This window comes from Hippopotamus amphibius, chromosome 5 (genome assembly GCF_030028045.1).
Source record: "Hippopotamus amphibius kiboko isolate mHipAmp2 chromosome 5, mHipAmp2.hap2, whole genome shotgun sequence".
NCBI lineage: Eukaryota > Metazoa > Chordata > Mammalia > Artiodactyla > Hippopotamidae > Hippopotamus > Hippopotamus amphibius.
Genome location: NC_080190.1, coordinates 125,912,266 through 125,933,039, shown reverse-complemented (window position 1 = coordinate 125,933,039; position 20,774 = coordinate 125,912,266). Strand labels below are relative to the sequence as shown.

The following is a 20,774-nucleotide window of genomic DNA, read 5'->3' as shown; positions in this document are numbered from 1 at the left end:
ATGGAACAAGTACAGCCACAAGAAAACCAAAATTTAGTCTTTCCTGCTTTCTGGAAGGCTTCTAGTTTGATTTCTCTCACTGCTTGCCTAGATGACCAATGTTTTCCAACCGGCCAGTCTGAAGACAGGTTCAGTTTTCAGTTCCAGTTTCTCATTCAGGCTGGAATTTCCTGGGGCAGATTTTAGCTTTGCTTGAGAGATCACGTGCAGTGGCTCAGTCTGGTTCCTTTATTCCTTTATTCCCTCCATCCTCTGACTCACAGGTGGGTTCTTCTCATTAAAATTTTAAAAAAATCACTCACTAAACAAGATAGCCTGTTACTTGCCTGTTTCTCAGAACAGCGGTAGTAATCCAGGTGAACACAGAACCCTAAAGCAAGACTCGCATGGCAAGGCCATCCACGCAAACACGCTTCCGTGTGTCCACAGCATCCCTCGCGGTCTCTGGTGACACCTGTGCGGTCCGTGCGCTGAGCGCATAAGCGGGCACAGGCTGGTGGCTCAGAGCCTCAGCCCCCAGCGGAGGGAGCCTCGTGGGTGCTGGGGTGGGGTGGGATGCAGGGTTCACAGCTTTGGTTGGGCTTCTGGGGAAAAAAAACAGAAAAAGATACGTGACCTCTGTGGCCATTGCTAGCAGGGAAGGTCACTTGCAAGGAGGGTTATTTGAGTCTGCCTTGGTGTGTAAAACTTGCTTTAGATTTCTTCTCCAGTGTTGTATTCCACACAAAATAAGTCTTGTCTCATATATACCCAACGGGCGTCGGTGTTAGGTATTTCCTGCCCCAAGCATCGCCGTCCTGTGAGCCCCCAGACTGTCCCTGGCAACTCCCTCCTCAGTAAATGTATTTGATGACGAGAGAGGAGGGTCCTTTGTTGCTTGCTCGGGGCAGCATGGGCAGGGGTGTGTGTAGAAGTCTGCCGAGGCCGCTCCCAGTGTCTCTTCCTCATTTGGGGAACAGGAACACAGACTTGCTACTTAAACATGGATATTGGAGAGGGAATTTAAAGGCGTACGCGGACCTCAGATGTTTCTGGAAACTTTGTTCTGATTTAACATTTCTGGCCTCATACCCCAGAAAAAAGTCTTCTGCAAAGCAAATAGGACTCTAGATTTTGTGTTCTGTCGCCACCCTGCCCATCATAAGTGCGTGTGTGTGCGCACGCGGGCGTGCAGGGTAAAAATGGTGGGCAGAGGAAGCAGGAGGCGTAACGCTTTATGAAATGTTGCGTTCTGAAAACTTCCCATAGGTTTGTATGTTTTCATAAGGTGTGTGCGCATGTGGGTGGATGTAAAATCATGTGTGTGGATACTGACCTACTGAAAATTAGACACACACTGGCAGCACTACCACGGAGAGGGAGTGTCCGTGGTGATCCTCAGAGATGCTGGGGAGGGTCCGGATCCACCCCCACTGCCCCACACCCACCAGCCGCGGAGGCTGGGTCTCCTGCACTTGGAGGAGGCCGTGCCCGTGGGCCCCTGAGGGTGCGTCTATGGGAGGGTTGGCTCGTCCCCCGCAACGCACCAGCAGTGGGACAGGCAGGCTCCCTGGTACTTGGGGTCAGAGCATCCTCTGTGATCACGTGTGTTTCCAGTCCCTCTGATTCCTGGCTGGGTCACCCAATGGTTACCCGATGGTCACACCTTCTCGCAGTGCCATGAGGCTGGGGTCTGCTCATTTAACACTGACAAGATGAGACTGGCCTCTAACTAAGGTAGCATCAGCTTTAACATCTCCTCTGTGCCTAGAACTTTCGCTGGGTTCTAGGTGCCTGGGATTTCACCAGAAGCTGGCTGGGTTACTGGCTCAGGTTGGGATCCCAGTGGGTCACTTGCTTACCTAGTAGTTCCTCTCTGTCCTCCCAGGACAGCACACACATGCCCACAGAAACATCGAAGGGAGGAAATGTCACTGTATATTTCCACTGAAGGCACACAAAGAGGAACTAGGAAATGTACGCCCACTTATGCTGTTTGAACTGAAGAGCTCGAGAAATGGCAAGCACACATGACCCTAAACCAGGTAGCTTTAAACCAGGAGCACAGACACATCACTAACGTCATCTCCTTGCACAATTATTCTCATTTTAGGTAACAGGGGTGCTTTTCACTTCAAATTTCCAGTAGGTTCCCACACAGACTCTCTGATACTGAGTTGGAAATTAGCACATGCAGACGAGAGACATTTTTAGTTCTTCTTCAGCATTGGCCGGTGGTTCAGAAAGGCAAGGTTTTCTCACGTTTGTGCATCACTGAGCCTGATGCTGGTGTGTAGCTGGCATGGCCCAAGAAATAGAGACTGCCTGCAGATGATTTAAAGCTGAAAGAGTAAATCAGTTTCCTAAGCCCTCGAAGTAATGGCCTGGCCTCAGAACCATGATGCGGAGGAAGAAGTTCTGGGTTCCCTGCCTCCGAGCTGGAGTCCTTCTCCCTAAGTAACAAGAAAAACAGGAGCTCAGGACACACATTCTGAGCTGCTGACGGGTTAGGACTAGGCTGCACCTCCGTCATCTGACCCGTCACCTCCCCAGTGGCCACCTAGCACCGCCACCTCCCCGCCGGGCTCTTTCCTGCCGGCTGTGCTCATCTTGCTCCTTCTTTTTCTCCCGTTGAGTTGCATGGGGACCTCCTTTCGCCAGCATTAGGGGGACAGCGGTGCATCCACTCATGAGGTTGAGGCTGAGATTTTGTTCCAGTCTTTCTGGAACTTTAGATCCTTACATAGCTGAAATTGAAAAGCGTTGGATCTAACGCAGTGCTTCTCCAAGTTCAGTGTGCGTATAGGTCACCCAGAGAGCTTGTTAAAATCTGGGTTCTGATCAAGTAAATCAGGGTCAGAGTCAAGCACCCAGAAGCTGACAAGGCCTGAGGGCCGTTCCCCACCCAGACTGCAGGTCACAAGCACATAGGGAGGCCTCAACTCCTTAGCTATGCAGGTTTAGGTGGTTTAGGATGAGACCCGGGTTAAGATAAAATGCCCAGGTACCTAGCCACGGTTAAGAAATACTGGCGTGGGACTTCCGTGGTGGCACAGTGGTTAAGAATCCGCATGCTGATGCAGGGGACACAGGTTCGATCCCTGGTCCAGGAAGATCCCACATGCCGTGGAGGAACTAAGCCCATGCACCACAACTACTGAGCCCGCGAGCCACAACTACTGAAGCCCTCATGCCCTAGAGCTGGTGCTCCACAAAAAGAGAAGCCACTGCAGTGAGAAGCCTGCACACTACAATGAAGAGTAGCCCCCCACTCGCCACAACTAGAGAAAGTCCGCACGCAGCAACAAAGACCCAAAGCAGCCAAAAGAAAAGAAAAGAAAAGAAAAGAAAAGAAAAGAAAAGAAAAGAAATACTGCTGTAAAGGTTAAAACTTAATTTAACCACTAAATGAACAGAAGGGAAATTAAAGTCACTTCCAAACCATTGCACTAACCTGTGATGTGACCCTAGGAAAATAATTTCCTTTCAGTCCCATGAAATTTCCAAAGGAGAAGACAGTTATTGCTTTTTTTTTTTTTTTGCAACATATAGGGCTATTTGAATGAAATAATATTTTCCTGCTTAATTTTAAGCTGGTTATTTTCATTCTGACAGAGTGTTAACCTCATCTAAGCCAAGAATATATCATCACCCATCTTATTTCCCTCTTTTGAGTCATCGGGCAAAATGGGCTTTATACCTTCTTTGCTCAATTTAGCTTCTTCTAAACCAAAAATTCAAAGTGGGGCAAGATTGCCCCCAAGGGAGTGAAAACTGGTTCTTGGCAGATGGGAAAATCTTAAATATTATGATAGTTTGCAGCTCTCCAGAGCTCAGACCTACCTGACAAAATCTTATTTTTTTGTATTTAATTTTAAATTTTTAATTTAATTAAAAATTTCTCCATAGGTGGTGATAATGGAAAAAGGTTGAGAAACCCTGTTCTAGCAAAGACAACCCAAACCAAGCTTGTATGTCCTTCTGGAGATGGGTATCCTGAGCTCTACCCAGGGAGGGTTTGTGGTAGCTTTTCTGAGGGGTGAAATTTGGGCTTAAAACAATGAATTCTGGGAGGAAACTTCAAAAGCATTTTTCTCTCTTCTGGGTAAAATAGTATTCTCTTGATGAAAAATTTGAGTCCCAGAATCATCTAGTTTTGAGCTCTCCTTCCGATGGAACATTCTGGAATGTGATCTGGAGGTCAGACACTCCTGGGTGTCAGTCCTGGCTCTCCTTCCCTCCTGGCTTTCAGCGGGCTCTTATACCCCTCTAAGCCTCATTTGCATGTGTACAATGGGAATAAAACTCACCTGACAGATTTGTTATTCAGATGAAACGCGAATTGAGTATAAGGGATGTAAAACAGTGTCTGGTGCATAAAAAGTACTCCATTGGTGGTAGGAGAAGTAGTGGTTACTAATATCTATCCATCCACCCATGTATCTACCTAACTACCTATCAGTCAGCCACCTACCTGTTATCATCATCATCTAAGTAAAATACCTGTGGACACAAAGCAGTCTTCTGAGTCAGATTCTGTCCTCACCAAACCTGAGTGACTCCACGTAACGCCTTTACATAGCAGCCTTTCCAAGCTAGCAGGATTAGCGGATATACACTACTATATATAAAGTAGATAAACAACAAAGTCCTACTATAGAGCACAGGGAACTGTACTGAGTATCTTGTAATAACCTATGTTGGAAAAGAATCTGAAAAAGAATACATCTCTCCCTGTGTATAACTGAATCACCTTGCTGTGCACCTGAAACATTGTAAATCAACTATAATTTAATTAAAAAGAAAGTGGGAGGCAATCACTCCCCTCTCCCTGGGTCCCCGGGGACGGCTGAGCCTAGGCGAGGGGGGATGCACTTACGCAGCAGCTCTTTCTGCAGTGCTGACAACTCTTAGACTAAGTGGCCCAGAGGAGCAAGACCAAATTCATGCATGAGAAGTTGATCCTAAATTCCATTAGCGAAAGTGGTCTGTGATTTCTTCCTGCTGTTGCGAAATAGAGAAATAGAGCCAGAGTTACTTTAGCCAAAGTAAATACAACAACGAAAAAAAAAAAAAAAGATTAAGGTTTTGAAAAGAAAGAGACCAGGAAAGAACAATACATGTAGACCAGGGAAATAATACTTTTTATATGAGAAGAGAATTATAGTCTTTTTTGACCTCAAAATGAGTCCTATCCAACAGCTTTGATTTTGCTCTCATAGCTAGCGTTTACTCCACTCGGCCCATGTGTTGTTCTGAATCTTGGTGGTGGTGAGGGCTGTCGTTATTGGTTGGAATATGAGCTCCTTAAAGCACTCTGACATGGAAAAGAAAGCCAGACTCAACTGGGCTTGCTGCAAGTCTGTTATTAGCTCCGAGAGTCATGTTAAAAAGTGCATTTGGGTTGTGTAAGTGCAGAGCCCAGTTGAGTGTGATAAAAGCCTTACCCACAAGTTCCCAGGACACTTTTAATAAGCTGAGCAGTCAAGTCCGTCACCAAGAATGAGAGAGACGGGAGTCCCTGGTGCCCCGTGTTAGAGGTTCAGCCAGTGCCCCCAGCACTCCCGAATGGTCGGTCACACGCTGCAGGCGAGTCCAGCGCGGGTCTCTGCCGCCACTGTCAGCTGCAGCTTCAGGCCCACATTGGGATCGCAGCCAGCTCCGGCTCCTCCGGGTTCCGGCCGCAGTTTGTCTAGAATCCTTGGAATGTTACCTACAGGCCTAGGAACAGGAGTGTGCCCCAAGGGGCGTACATTACTGCGATGACCAGGTGAACAGGTGAGGAGCCAGGAGCCCAAGAGGAAAAGGAGGGTCCGGGAAGGCCACGCAGACGAAGGGCCATCTCCCCTGGGACCTGCGGGATGAACTGCCCGGCGGAAGGGGCAGGCGTGGGAGCCGAGACCCTGGAAGGAGATGGTGGTGGAGGGAGGTAGGGGGCTGATGGGGGTTGGAAACCTGGGGCCTTGGAAGCCGTGCTAAGGGGTTCAGACATTGTCTGGGAACTAGTTGTATGCAAGGAGTAACCTACTTGGACTTGCAGAAAGGATTAAAGTATTCCCGTCGAGGGATGCTGTAGGTCAATGGTTAAGGGCAGGAGGCCGGCCCCCTGGTCCAGGCAGGGGGTGGACCCTGAGTCTACCAGGCAGGCGTCACATGGCCTGGGTCTTCTCCATTTTACCTGCACTGCTCAAGCACCACATGTGTTATTCTTGGTTACAGTCAAGGTGTACATTATCAAATTGTCATTTCTACTAAAGAAAATGCTCAGATCTGTTCTTTTGGATTTATGATTTTCTGAGTTCAAGACTCTTTGGTGCTGGTCACAGGCAAACCCCTGGGCTGCTGGGACTTTGGGACTGACCTGGTGTGTTCTGATTATTAGACATCAGATTTTCTGGCCACAAAAATATCATCTGCCAAATTCCTGCAGCAGAGAGCAGACGACATAGCATCCTGGTAATATTAGAAACCCGGCACATTTACCAAAGAACTTTCTTCGGCTCTGAGGAGAGGCGCAGTGACGTGGTTGAGGCTTCCAGCAGATACAAGCGAGAACAGCAAAGATGTCAGGCGGCTTCTCCCTGGTGGTGTTTGCTCTCTGGAGGGCAGGACAGCGGCCAGCACCTTAAACGGCATCGAAATAATGGCAAAGCTATGGTCAGCAGATGCCAATGGTTTCTGTACAGATTGACCATTGAGGGTGGGCGTAGAGTAAAATCATCCAGGAGGTGTTCCGGGAATGCCCTCTGGCCAGAAGGAAACTTAGCGACTGGCCGAGAGGTGAGGAAAGGTGTTCCAGGCGGAGGTGGGGAGAAGCATCCCCTGTAGTAAGGAGCTAAGCCTTTGCTAAGCCACAGGGCCTGCTGAGCTATAAGGAGGATGCTGATGGGGATGGGGCGGCACTCAGGTCCTCCACGCTGAGCCGCCTGGAATTCAGGCTAGAATCTGCAGAATACATTCATTCCCCTGCGACATAATCCTAATTAGTTTTCCCTCTAACTGCTCACCAAATGCAGCTCCTACCTTTTTTCCTCCCTGCCTCCCTCCCTTCCTTCCTTTCTTTCTTCCTACCTTTCCTTCTTCCTTCTTGATTCTTATCTTTGTAATTTGGTAATGTTTTCCTTAATAATCCTATTTTGATTCCTTAAAAACCCTATTTTCTAGTAAGCGATGAGTAGGGTCTCACCTCCCTTATTTTATCGTTTTATCATTGTTTCTCTCTTGCTGTCAGCTTTGTGTCTGGGTGACTCTGCTCATCCTGGAGGGACTGTGCAGAGAGAAAATTGGAGCTCCAGTCCTGTGGGCAGTCAACTGACCTGACAGCAAGGATGCTGCTGACCAGGGACAGCCTGTTCTTGACACCCCGATAGTGTATTTGTGTTAGCACGGCACTTCCCCGGCTCTGTATCTACATGCAGGAATTCAGTAGGTCTTAAAAAGAGTCTCCACACATTCAAAAAGGCTGAGACATGTTGCTCTTTAAATAATCGAATTGAGATATGATTACCATCATTGGAGATTTGGGAGCAGCTGTTTTAGAAAGGACTTAAAATGGTGATTGTAATTTACCCAGTTTTAAAAACTTGAACGATCAGAATATCGTACATGAAAGGATTTCAGGAACTCAGAGGTTTTCTGGTTTTCTTCGATGTCCCTCTATGGGCCTACATGGAACATCTAAAGGAGAGCCTTCTTCTGTTTCCAGATTGCGGAGGGAATGGCGTACATCGAGAGGAAGAACTACATCCACCGGGACCTTCGAGCCGCTAACGTCCTGGTCTCCGAGTCCCTCATGTGCAAAATCGCAGATTTTGGTCTTGCTCGAGTGATTGAGGATAACGAGTACACGGCCAGGGAAGGTATGTTCCTGGGATGATCTTTAAGTGTTTGGTCATTGTTTAGTTTTATTTTGTTTTTGCCTGTTTTTAACAAAGCAATTATAATAGTCGTCATTAAAAAAAGAACTCACTTGGTACAATATTCAAAATGTACCATAGTTGCTGTTTGTGGTTTATGTTAGTAATTGTTTTTAAAAAATTATTCTCTCAATTAGCTCTACGTGATACTTTATAAAACTTACACACGCTGTCATTTGTATTTTGATTAAGCAAGGCAAAACAAAAAAAGATTGGAAAGAATCAAGATTCTTGGTTCATATTACACATGTGAGCTTTTCACCCAATGAAGTACACTTTTCTTAACTGTAGAGAAAGTTAGTATTTGTAACAACAATTCCATAATCTATATTGTGGACTTTTAACTACAAATTAAAACCTGGAAATTATCACACACAGAGAAGTAAATGTAACACGACAAAAATACACTCCTTTATTTTCCCACGTTCTATTTTATACACATAAACCAAAAAATGCACAGAAAGGCGTGAGACTCTGAGTCCCTGGCCTGTTGCTCTGGGGCCGCCCTGCCTGGGCCTGCCCTGGCCTTTCCTGGTGGAGATTCTTCTGTGTTGCTTATGACCCGAGGATTCTGATGGTCTCACTCGCGAAAGTTGAGGGTTTTTTGCAGTGCTTTCTCTCTTCTGAAAGAGCCGAGCGCTTTCTTGACATTCCTAAGAACTGTCAAAAAAGGATTATTCTAACTACACGTGTGTTATTTCTGGAAGGTGCCCACAGGATTTATAGAGGTGACAAAACAGATTGCCTGCATCTGCCCTGCTTAAGGTGGTTCTCCTGCCTCCAGCTTAGGTTCCCTCAGGTGGATAATAATTTACCCTTGGCCTTAATCATCTTCAGCAAAATGGCAGGTCAAGGAAGACAGTTTGAGGAGAAGTAGCTAAACGGTGGTGAGCATTTGCACGGCAGCTGCTGTTCTAAGTGCTTTTCAGACGTTATCTTATTTGTCTTTACAGTAACGCTGTGTGATAAGTAGGAGTGTTGTTTCCACCTTATAGATGAGAGAAAGGGAGAGTTCAGAAGCTTCTGAGGCCCCATAGTACGTGGCAGACCCAGGACTCAAACCCAGGAGACCTGGCCTCAAAGTGCATGAGTCAGAACTTATGACCTTGGTTTTGTGGAACTTGACAAGCCTAGAGTCTCACAAAAATAACTGTTCTCATGAGAAACGGGTGACATAAGGCACAGAGCTCGGGTTCTAGAAGGAAACAGTAGGTCACCTCGGGGCACAAGTCATGACATTTACCCTCCGTGGTATTTCCACTGTGCCAAGCATGCACCCACCCGCTTGCCCCGACAGCAAACCAGGCAGGTTCTGCTGTTTCCTCATTTCACAGATGGAGGTGCCAAGAAGGCACACAATCAGTAAGTGGCTTGCTGGGGTTGTACCAAGCTGGGAACAGCAGAGCTGGGACTCAAGCTCTGGCAAGGTCATGTGGGACCCCAGGCTCCCACCCCCCAGGCCCCGCCCCCATAGGCTCCGCCCCCAACTGCAGCCCCAGCCCTCCTGGCCCCACCATGTGCGCTTGGTCTGGACTCCACAAAAATGTCTAAAGCAAAGACATCATAAACGCAAATATATTTAAAGAATTTTAAAGTAGTTGGTGGAAACCTCTGGCCTTCCCAGGGTGTAGGAGTGACAGCCTGTGCCCGAGTCCCTCCTTCCCTCGAGGTGACTCTGTGAGTTCCCCAGGGCCAGGTTTGCTTCCCAAAGTGACCCAGCGGCTGAGTCACCCTAAACCTTGTGGGAAACCTAGTTTCATCCTCATCTCACTCTGGGCGGATTATCATCCTACCCGATTCCTAAAAGCCTAGTAATGTTTGGGCCTATCAAATGAACGCTTGGAGTAGCATCTAAAATCCCTGTTGGTACAGGCTTCAAGAGATTTATCCACAAGAATATACACATCGAGATACTTATATTCCACATAAACATGCTCTGGGTCGTTAGAGAAAATTTGAACACGAAAGATATGGCTCTGAGGCTGGTGTTGAGGGAGAGGTGTACGGGCTAAGAATAAATGCCTTTCCATTCTGCATCATGTTCTTTTATGTTTCACGTGGGCTCGTTGTGATATCGCTGAGAGGATACACAAGAAGTTTTGCTGCTTAAAAGGGAAACAGAGGAGGGAGGCAAACATTCTTAGGGTGACATTTTGTACCATCTCTATTTTCTACTGCATGTATGTGTTACCCATTCAAAATAAATCATTAAAATGTTCCCCCCAAGGAAGGAAAGTGTGAGGGTCACATGCCCATGACTTATTTGTTTCAGCTCAGAGATCCAAGTGAAACTCCTGTGTCTTTTCCCGTAGGTGCTAAGTTCCCCATTAAGTGGACAGCTCCAGAAGCCATCAACTTCGGATGTTTCACCATTAAGTCTGACGTGTGGTCCTTTGGAATTCTCCTGTATGAGATCGTCACCTATGGGAAAATTCCCTACCCAGGTATCGGTTACTTACCTATTTGCATTCACGTGGTATATTTGAGAAAAAAGCTGAGTGGCACGAGGCATAAAAAGATAAACTTATATCCAAAAGTGAAGATAAGCCCATGGTGCTAGAACTGTGTTTTGACTGTCTTTACTGGAAGGTGTCCTAAAATATGCTAAGACACTTCTCTGCCTCCTTGTCTGGTTGAGTGCATATTCTTTTGCTTCACTGGTTAAGTCCACCACTTACTGCCTGGAATGTGCCTGGCAGCATCACAGGTGTTGCTGAATAAGGATGGATTAGAGGACTAGGCACAGGTGCTTCTCCCAAGCAGCACATCTGATAGAGGAGGAAACGGACATTTGCAATTCTTTCTTGGCCAGTTTTAAAACAGAATTTCATATAAAGCACCTTGCAGTCTTCAGGAAATAACCACCTCTGTGTATGAGCGAAAGATTCTTCTGATCTTTAGCTTACTGGATGTGGGGACATCATTCAGTATTTCCAGATTCCTACTCTCAGAGCCAGTTTCTGCCAGCCCTCCCTTTTGCCAGAATCCGTGCTGGGAGTGTGCAAGAAGAGGGATTTTTCCCCAAAGCCTTCACATTCTTGTGCATGTTGGCTTTTAACGAGATCAATGGATATGTCAATTTGAAATTAAATCTTTAATGTTTAAATCGTTCCTTTATTCAAAAAATATCTGAGGGTGCCAGGCACTCTCGAGGTGCCCGGATGGAGCAGTCCCAGCTCCTGCCCTTGAGAGCTAATACTCGAGTAGGGAGAGACTGGTACTGATCACTCATAATAATCACTGGTAACGGGACAGTCTGTAGGGTGGGAAGGGCACTATGGAGAGGGCGTGATGGTTTAGGGATGGGGGTGGGGAGGTGGTGGGAGGGTTGCAGTTTCTAAACAGTGATCCCGGCAGCAGCAGGGACTCAGTGACTTGACAGAGGGGCCTGGGTGTCCCACGGGGGAAATGGCCAGCACACGGGATCCTGAGCAGAGGCTGGAGGCACAGAGCTGGTGTGGAGCGGATGCAAATTTCAGAGGCCACACAGGGGCTTCTGCTCTGACTCGGGGAGACCAGGGGCTTTGGGACAGAGCAGTCCTGATCACCCTCGCTGCTCCATGGGGTTGAGCCGTAAAGAAGCCAGGTTCTGGGGGGCCAGCAGGAGGGGGAAAGCCTTCAGTGGTGCCTGCACCGTGGGCTGACTGTCCCGTGAAAACCCTCTGGTGCCAACATCTTATATTCTGTCGGCCGCTCTGCTCTAGACACTGCAGTTAATGAATAACACCACTGCAGAATGGGGACAGTACTTCCTGATCAGCCCAGATATCTGACATTATATGTCTAGAACCTGTAAGCCATAGAGAAGAATTATGTACTCAGACTATATATGTGACACCTGATCAAATAAACATACGGCCTCACACCTGTTGTGTGGTGTGTACCACATGCTCCACAGTGATGTACAAATGAGGCCCCAAGGCTCCGAGAAGGGGCTCTTGCCCAGAACTGCATCACGAGCTCCTGGCATAGCTGCTGCGGAACCCACCTCCTCGCTCTCACCGGTGCTCCATGCCCACCATTAGAAAATATAAAATAACCAGTAGAAAAGTGATGAGAATCTCACACACACACACACCTGACACAAGCAGCCAGAGAGCTTCGGCTACTCCCTTCCACAGTTGCTTGTCCTCTGATAGGACCAGGGATGTGTCATCCTTCCGGGAGTTGTGGGTTGGTGAGGTTTCCCAGTCACAGGGTTGTATGCAATGAGGGCCTCTAGCACTAGGACGTGTGACCAGAGCGAACAGTCCTACTTACTTAGCTGTCAGAGGACTCAAGTCACAGACAACGTGGAAATGGTGAACATAGACAATACATGCCCATTCCGTCACTGTTATAAAACTGCTTACCAGAGACCCACTGACAATTAAGTTATCTGAGAGTATTTTCTTTATCCAAAAGTGCTGGATATGTCTCTGTGTGTGTGGGGTGGGGGCGTGGAATTTAGAAACTATATGCCTAGCTTTGCAGAACAAAAAGGCACTAAGAGAAACAAAAAGGGAATAAAAACAAAAAAGAAATAAGAAAGCCTTCTATAAAGTGAACAGAGGGAAAAAAACTGAAAGGTGTAATATATCAAAATGTTACAGTCCTTGGGCTTCCTGGGTGGCGCAGTGGTTGAGAATCCGCCTGCCAATGCAGGGGACACGGGTTCAATCCCTGCTCCAGGAAGATCCCATGTGCCACAGAGCAGCTAAGCCTGTGCGCCACAACTATTGAGCCTGTGCTTTAGAGCCCATGAGCCACAACTATTGAGCCCATTTGCTGCAACTACTGAAGCCCACATGCCTAGAGCCCGTGCTCTGCAACAAGAGAAGCCACAGCAGTGAGGAGCCCGCGCACCACAATGAAGAGTAGCCCCCACTCACCACAACTAAAAAGAAAGCCTGTGCACAGCAAAAAAGACCCAACACAGCCAATAAAATAAATAAATAAATAAGTAAATTTATTTACCAAATTGTACACTCTAAATATATGCAGTTTATTGTAAAAAATAAAAAAATAAAAAGTTAAAAAACAGAAATGTTACAGTCCTTGAGCAATGACATAATAGGTTATTTTTTTTTCTTAATAAATTCTTGATGTGGCTACGTTTTTACAATTATGTTTTTAGTAAATATTTTAACTCTTGTCTAAATAATATATTTTAAAAATCAGGTAATGCAAAAGGCTTCTGATGAAAATTTGCCTCCGGGGTCTCACTCTTGTTGGCTCCTCGAGGGCATCAGCTTTCAGGAATCTTGGTTATTTATCCTAATATTTGCTGTTCACAGTTCTAAATATTACACTCAGACTGTTATTTGCTAAGTAAAGATTTTCCTCCTTCGTAGTTATTATTAAATAAGAAAATGGTCACATGGTTCTAAATTCAAGAGATGCAAAGAGGTATAAGGTGACAGGTGTTTCTGTCTTCAGCCACACAAATCCCACCTCCCACCCCCAAGGCAGCCACTGGTCTCAATTCTGGTGTATCCATTAGAGACATCCCAGGATATCCATGCATACGTAACTAGAAGGGTACCAAAAACACATACTGGCTGGATGCCAAAACTGATAGCACCAACATAAACAAACTTCTGGGACCATGAGAATAAAATGTACAATTTTGTTAATAAAACTTACTTATCAAAATTGTAGTCGTCAAATACTAAGTGCCAGTGGGGCATGGGAGTGTCGTTTCCCATCTGCAGTCCTGCTCGCTGAATAGATGCTTTGAGCAGGCACAGCTAGCATCACGAACTTCTGTGCACGTCAGGTATAACTCAGAAAAAGGCTTTTCCATAACCTGCTTTTTAGAAAAGAGGCTTTGCACCGTTTCGTTGCAGTTAGGGCAAACCTCAAAACTCCCTTGTCTTTGATTACTGTTAGTCCATTTCAACAATTTGTTGTTGTGTTTTTAAACGCGTAGCCCTTAGACTGAAAGCTGTGAGGAGCTGTTGTCTAGAAGCCCTCTCTCTTCCCGTGGATGGGAACACCAAACATAGTTTATCACTGTTGCGTACGTGACTTTGGAAATCGTCTCATGAAAATTAGAGGCATCAAAGTTAATATTTTTCTGGTTCATACCGAGAAGATAGACTCCATTCCCAAATAGGACTTTTTGTTGAGAGACTCGTGTCCTAAATAAAATTAAATAGCTAAATAAGTACAATTACCAAATTTGCTAGTTATGATACTAGTCCACCAGACATTTTCACCTAGAATTTTAAGCACATTCTTCCACTGACTCCAGCTTCTCGAGTGTCTGGGCTGAAGGCCAATGCCTTCTGCACCCCGTCTTCTCCCTAGGATCCCGTTTCCTCTATGGAAGAATTCAGGATCTTTCTTTATCCCTGAGATGTATGGCCATGTACCTTCCTTGATGTGATGCTTCTATCATTTTTATGTTATGCTGGGTACTTGTTTTGTTCTTTTGATTTGGAAACTTATAGCCATAAATTCTGGGAAATTTTCATATATTGCTTCTTTCCAAATTCGCTCCTCGCCTCTTTCCAGATCACTTGCTGGTAGGGCAGTAGAGCTCCTGGAGTGATTCTCAGAGCCGCCTGTCTACTCGCCTATCCCTGTCATCCTGTCCTTCTGTACTACTCAGACTTACCTCCTCCCCCTCCCTTTGATGAGACATCTCATGGGAACCAGGGTCTCTGGACCACCAGCCTCACTCTCAGCATCCTCACGGGTCAGTATCTTCAGGTCTGTTCTCTGGGACTACTTAGTTCTTTCTGAAGAGACTCTCCCAGGCCCTGCTGATGGGGTACTGTCTGGCCATCAGCGCTGGTGCACTGGGGAGGGGGCATCAGTGTCTCTCTTTGCTGTTGTTGTGGGTTTTATTACTGTGGTAAAATATACATAGAATAATGTTTACCATTTTAACCATTGTTAAGTGTATGGTCAGCGGCATTAAGTACATTCACAGTGTTGTGCGACCATCACCACTATTCATTTCCAGAACTTTTTCATCTTCCCAAACTGATTCTGTAGTCATTAGACACTAAGTCCCCATTCTATCCACCCCCCCCCACCCCACCAGCCCCTGGTCACCTCTTTTCTGCTTTCCATCTCTAGGAATTTTACTGCTCTCAGCTCCTCCTGTAAGTGGAATCGTACAGTGTGTGTCCTTCTGTGTCGGGCTCATTTCACTCAGCTTGATGTCCTCAGGTTCAGCCAGGCTGTGGCCTGGGTCAGATGTGCCTCACTCCTTGCTCTCAGTCCTCCGCCCCCTCTGCACCCCCTCTACTGGGCCTGGACCTCCTCTCCTTCCGTCACTCCAGCCTTAACGTGGGGAGTCTGTCAGGCAGGCTCTGGGTCCGGTCCTGTCTGCGGCACTGACCTCAGCCCCGTGAGCCTCCTGTCCCAAGATGTGGTGACCAGACATCCCACTGTTGACTCCTTTCTTGCAGACACTTGGTTTCACATTCCTCCTCTGGGCTGAGACCACTTCTGTGTCTGGCTGACAAATGTCTCCTGATTATGTCAGAGGTGCAGTTTGTCTGTTTCTTGTTCTCTTTTTGTTTGGGGATGCATTAAAAGGAAAAAGGGAGGTGGGGCAAAAAGATCCTTACTTCACTACCTTAAAAGCAAAACTGCAGTCATATTTGTCTAGGAATTTTCTGAAGAAACTAGAGGGGACCTTTGTGGTTGGGATTGTGTTTTGCTTTGCTCTTATAAAGAGAAGGGAGGTTTGAAAATGATGAAGCTTTCGGAAGCATCATGTCTTTTCTGGCTGCTTCTTGCCAGATATATGTAGCATCCTAAGCTATATGTAAATCAGAATTAGGAAACTCATCCAGCTGCAAATGCTCCATCACAAGCAGTGCTCAGAGAAAAATAGTTTGCCCTTTTGAAAGTCCCACTGGGCTGGAGACTGTGGTCCTTGGGTCGCCGTGGCTTCCTCGCTCACACACACAGGCTCGCTCTGTCTTTAAAAAGACTGTGCTGGTTCCTGCCGCTCCCAGGCTGCCGTCTCCTGTCACTAACGCCTGTCCTTTTTCTCATCTGCTATCTGCGTTCTTCTCCTTCACCAGCCTCTAGTCTCTGCTAATTCCTACTGACTCCAGATGTCACCTCCTGCCCCCCCACCCCCACCTCCTGCTCCCGAGCTGCCTTCCCCACTGGGTTGCATGCTGTTTGAGGACAAGACTCTGACTTAATCGTCTTTATATCTCTCGGAGCTCAGTGCCAGCTTATGACCCACAGGAAGGGCTCACTCTGTGCTTGCTGAAAAGAGGAAGGAAGGGATATGAGGTTGCCTTTAAGGGTTGCCAGCCAATGGGTGTTTGCTTTCTTCAGCCCAGCAACAGACTAGTATTGAGTTTAATTTTAGGGTCAGGTCAAGGTCTCTCTCCTCCTCTCTTTCCTTCTTCCATCAGACTTGTCATTTGATAGCTTTATTTTGCTGCTTGGTATACTTGTACATAAAAAGACAGACCTCAGATTTCCTTCTTTTTATGCCTCTTATCAAGTCAAATTCCCGAGGCAGGCTGCAGCATGCCTGGCCTTTGTCTGTATCATTGAGAGAGCTCTTCAGAGTTAGGAAAATATATAAGAACAGGGAAGAAAAAACCTACAGTGAGGCAAGAGGAACCCTAGAAAGGTTTATCTTCTGTGGGCACATTCTGTCCTTTCATGTAACTGGGGGTCTCCAGGAAGGAGGTAAAAGAGATATTCCTACCCAGGCTTGCAGGTTCAGCTGCTGTTTCCTTTATCCTGGATATTAATCCTTCCAGGATCCCAGAATTTTCTCCAACACCCATGTAGAAGTAAACACAGATATTTCTTCAGAAATTTATCCAAGGGAACTTAGCTAGTTCCAGAAGCCAGAGCAGTGCTGAAGCCACGTAATTTATGGAGACCAGAACCCCAATTAAAGAAAGTGATGCACATCGACCCCTGGCTTCAAGCAATGAGAAGCAAATGAAGTGTTCCAGTTAGAACATTCCAGTTACACAAATATTTGAAGATGATGTATCAGAAGTAGACTTGAGCAAAATTCATTCACTATGTAAACAACTTTCAAGAGATCTTAACAATTATAAGGTTTGCTTGGATCTTTGCATTGCAAAAACAAGGGGCTCTTCCAAGACAGAAATAATCATGTCTTTTTTCAGGGCTTTAAATCCAGTCAGGGCCCTTCAGTCACTGTGTCCTTAGAAGAAGAAAGGTTAGTTAAGGGCAGAGAAGTTCAAAGGTCACTGGTTATGACCCATGGTAAGAAATAGACATTCATTTCATATATAAAACCAAAATTTCACAAAAGCATACTAACTTTTAAGACATGCAGTGCACTCTGCTCTTTTCTATTTTATTCTGTTATAATTTATATTTTAAAATACTGGTAGCTCCCTAGAGATCAATTTATTGATCCCAGATAGGCAGTGACCCACAATTTGAAAAACATGGCTTTGATTATAAATTCAAAAGGAGGTTCTGTTTCCAATCAAGTAAAAGACGTTTCCCCTAAAGCATCTAGTTATCTTGTAAAATCTTTCTGGTGACCACTAGTGGTAAAATCTATGGCTGTGGAAAGGAGATGGCTGTGGAAAGGAAGTGGCTGGGATGAAGAGAGTTCCCTGTGTGCCCGATATTACACGTATTCTGCATGAAAATATTCCGCATGAGATACAGCCTCGTGTATCCTACAGAATAAGGTAGCCACAAAATAGGCAGAGCTCCCCGATGTGGATAAGTACTGCTAAAACTGCTAAATGAGCATGTTTCCAATATCCCATTTTAACAATGGAGGAAAATGTTATTAAAATGACCTTTTTTTCCTTAAAGCTATTCTCAGTATCAAAGATGGACTGTTCAGCATCTGAACTACCCTGAGACGTGTGACTGTAGTAAAAGCCATTCTCCACAATCAGCTTTCCAGCAGAGCCCCGTAGGGACAGTGGGCCCCCTGGTTCCCTCGCCAGATGCTGAGGTGTGCTCTTTCCTGCAGCCCGGCGACCCCTGCCTCTGCCTGTCCTGAAGGCTGGGACCATTTGAGGAGTGGGAATTAAACAATTGGTCCAGCTGACTTAAGGATCCCGAAGTCTTTAAGTAAACTTACAATGAAAAGCTGATTTTGAAAAAGTATTGGTATGAAATAATGTATGGGCAAATGATATTTTTGGTATGACAGGTAGAAGCTGGGGAAAAAAATACTGCAAAAGAAAGTGAGATTAAGTGGTAGGATTGGGCTCGTTTGTTCACAAAGTGTGTCAAGTCCACCATCCTTTTGTCATTAGAGAGAACTCGCTATGTCTTCTACTTACCGCGTTTGTCTGCTTTCACTTTGACAACCGATTGCTGCCTTGTTCCCCTTCGTACTAACATTTATATTATTTCGTTGCTCACAGAAATATCCTTAGCCCTTGTACCAGTTTTCTAGAGCTGCCCTAACAAAACACCACAAACCAAGGGGCTCAAACAGCAGAAATTAATTTTCTCGCTGTTCTGGAGGCCGAGAGTCCAAGATCAAGGCGGCCTCAGGGTTGCTCTCTCCTGAGGCTTGCCCTTGGCTTGAGACGGCCATCTTCTCCGTGCGTCTCCCCCGGCCTTTCCTAATCTCCTCTTCTTATAAGGATACCAGTCAGATGGGGTTAGGGCCCACCTAAAGGCCTCCTTTTCACTTGATCACCCTACTAAAGGCCTTACCTCTAAACGCAGTCACATTCTGATTCCTGGGGCTAGGACTTGAACATAGGAATTTGCAGGGGAAAGGGGCCTCCAGGAACACAGTTCAGCCCACAGCAGCCCCCAAAGCTTGCTGCATCCACGGATGCAGGAGGTGGGTACCACTGCAGCGTGGGACCCTTGGTCAGGCTTCTAAATGGTACCTGTGGGTTTGTTTTGCCTCAGGGAGAACTAACGCGGACGTGATGACCGCCCTGTCCCAGGGCTACAGGATGCCCCGCATGGAGAACTGCCCCGACGAGCTCTACGACATCATGAAACTGTGTTGGAAGGAGAAGGCCGAGGAGAGGCCCACGTTTGACTACCTGCAGAGCGTCCTGGACGACTTCTACACGGCCACGGAGGGCCAGTACCAGCAGCAGCCTTAGGGCGCAGGGGGCTCAGGCCACGCACGGACCGCTGCCTCCCTGCAAAGGAAAACGTAACAGTCCCTGACCACTAGGTATTTCCTGGGCTGATGTCACTGGCCACCCCTGCTTCACACACACAAGGCTACAACTCAGGAAGAACTCCCCCCATGGGAAAGGATTCTCATCTCAGGGGCCGGTGCCCAGCAGCGTGTGGCCTGGCCTGCTCCCCCCTCCAGGCAGTCCGGCCTCGCTAGACCAACATCTGGACACAGGCTTCTGAGAAGAAGACACCTGTCCCACCCGAGTGCGCCCACATCGTCCTCTTGTTTACACGGGGAGGTGTGACTCAGAGGTTCAGATGCCATTTCAGCAAATCCCAGATGGGAGCACGACTAAACTCATTTATAAAAGTAAAATAATCAGATGACTTTCGTGACACTTCCTTGTATTTTCTCTATGCTTCAGCTTCTTTGTTAAAAAAAATTTACTAATCCAACCTGTTAGATTTTGCAGGTGAGGTCAGAGGCTTCAAAGTTGTTCCCAGACTTCAGTGATCTCTCTCCCACCCCCTGAAATCTGAGACTGTTCTCGATGTTTCCTTCCGTGGAGACCCCTCAGAACCCCAGCTGGGAAGAGGGGTTCTCTTTCCTTGAAAGTGTCATCTACAAGCGGGCAGAGCAACATGTTAAGCGACACGGACCCCCGCCCCCCCGCCCCAGCAGCCGGGGTTCACCCACACCGCCCTGGAGGGGAGCTCCAGAAACTGCGCTGCCGTGAGGAGGGATATTTTCAAGGAATATTTTCAACGGTCCAGCTTTTCAATCCCACAAGTTCCTGTGTTCAGACTTTTCTGGACGGGGTACTTTGAAAGGACCATAAGATTCTAATTTCTGCAGAAATTTCTCAGGCCTTACAAAACATGGAATTTTCTTTATTGCTTCAGATGATCCTGAACGTTATTTTCATGATCAAGTATTCACTGTAGTTGTATTCTAGAAAGTAAAAATACCATCTTTGGGGGCTATTTTTGTGATTCAGCACTCTTTTCTAAATTGTGTAAGGTCTGTGTGAGACTATTTATAACACGATATGATGGAAAATAAATAAGGAGTTCCAACCGAGCTGCCGGAGCAAGGGAGACAAGAGGTTCTGTTTGTTAAATTTGTCTACTCTGCGCTTTGAATGGAAAGTGCTGTATCCCATCACATTTCACTTATGCTGTTGTGTATATACCTAATATTTCTATTTTTGATTTTATTTTAATACACCTGGGCCAGTCACATCTCAAGCTTTTCACTGGTGATTAACATTTCCAACTGTCATCAATATAAAAATAAGTACCAGTGGGTGGGCGGAGGAGGGGAGCGGCAAGAAATGAGAGGAGATTCCATTAGTTACAGCATTTACAAAATGTTGTGCAAGCTCTGCCTCCATCCTTTGAGTGTTTTGAGGTTGGAGAACTGAGGAGTTGGTGGCCTGGACACCCGATTATCCCTTTATCTGGGTCCAGCAGCCAACAGGATTTGTTTTCAAATAGGCTTAGCAAGCACCGTTACAATCTCACTTTGTATGTGTTGCCTCGGTGCTGGGTGCCTGGCGAAAGGGATGAAATATTCTGCTTTTCCCTAAGTTTTAACTTCTTTCCCGTGTGATCTTTTTTTTTTAAGAAGAAAGGTCCTTTCTAAAATATTCTATAATTCTCAATTCACAAGAGCTGTCTTCACAAGGTGAACTATTATCATCATATAATGTCTGCACAGATGGTCACAGTGCACTTTCTACAAGCACCCGCCTGTTCACCCTTTATCTCAGAATCACACACGTGACCCAATGTTACGTGGAGAGAAAG

At 46.4% G+C, this 20,774-nt stretch overlaps 1 protein-coding gene across 5 annotated transcripts in view; it reads left to right on the top strand.

The window, feature by feature from the left end:
* Positions 1-20,261, top strand: part of LYN (LYN proto-oncogene, Src family tyrosine kinase) — a 105,294-nt gene extending 85,033 nt beyond the window's left edge. For 3 of the 5 annotated variants that reach the window (XM_057734091.1, XM_057734090.1, XM_057734089.1), the window contains exons 11-13: positions 7,685-7,838; positions 10,208-10,339; positions 18,741-20,260. In XM_057734091.1, coding sequence (XP_057590074.1) covers positions 7,685-7,838; positions 10,208-10,339; positions 18,741-18,943 — 489 coding nt within the window. In that variant the 3' untranslated portion in view covers positions 18,944-20,260. Of the gene's footprint in view, positions 1-7,684; positions 7,839-10,207; positions 10,340-18,740 lie in introns of all 5 variants that reach the window. The other 2 variants (XM_057734093.1, XM_057734092.1) reach the window with 1 other exon arrangement.
* Positions 20,262-20,774: the final 513 nt, after the last annotated feature.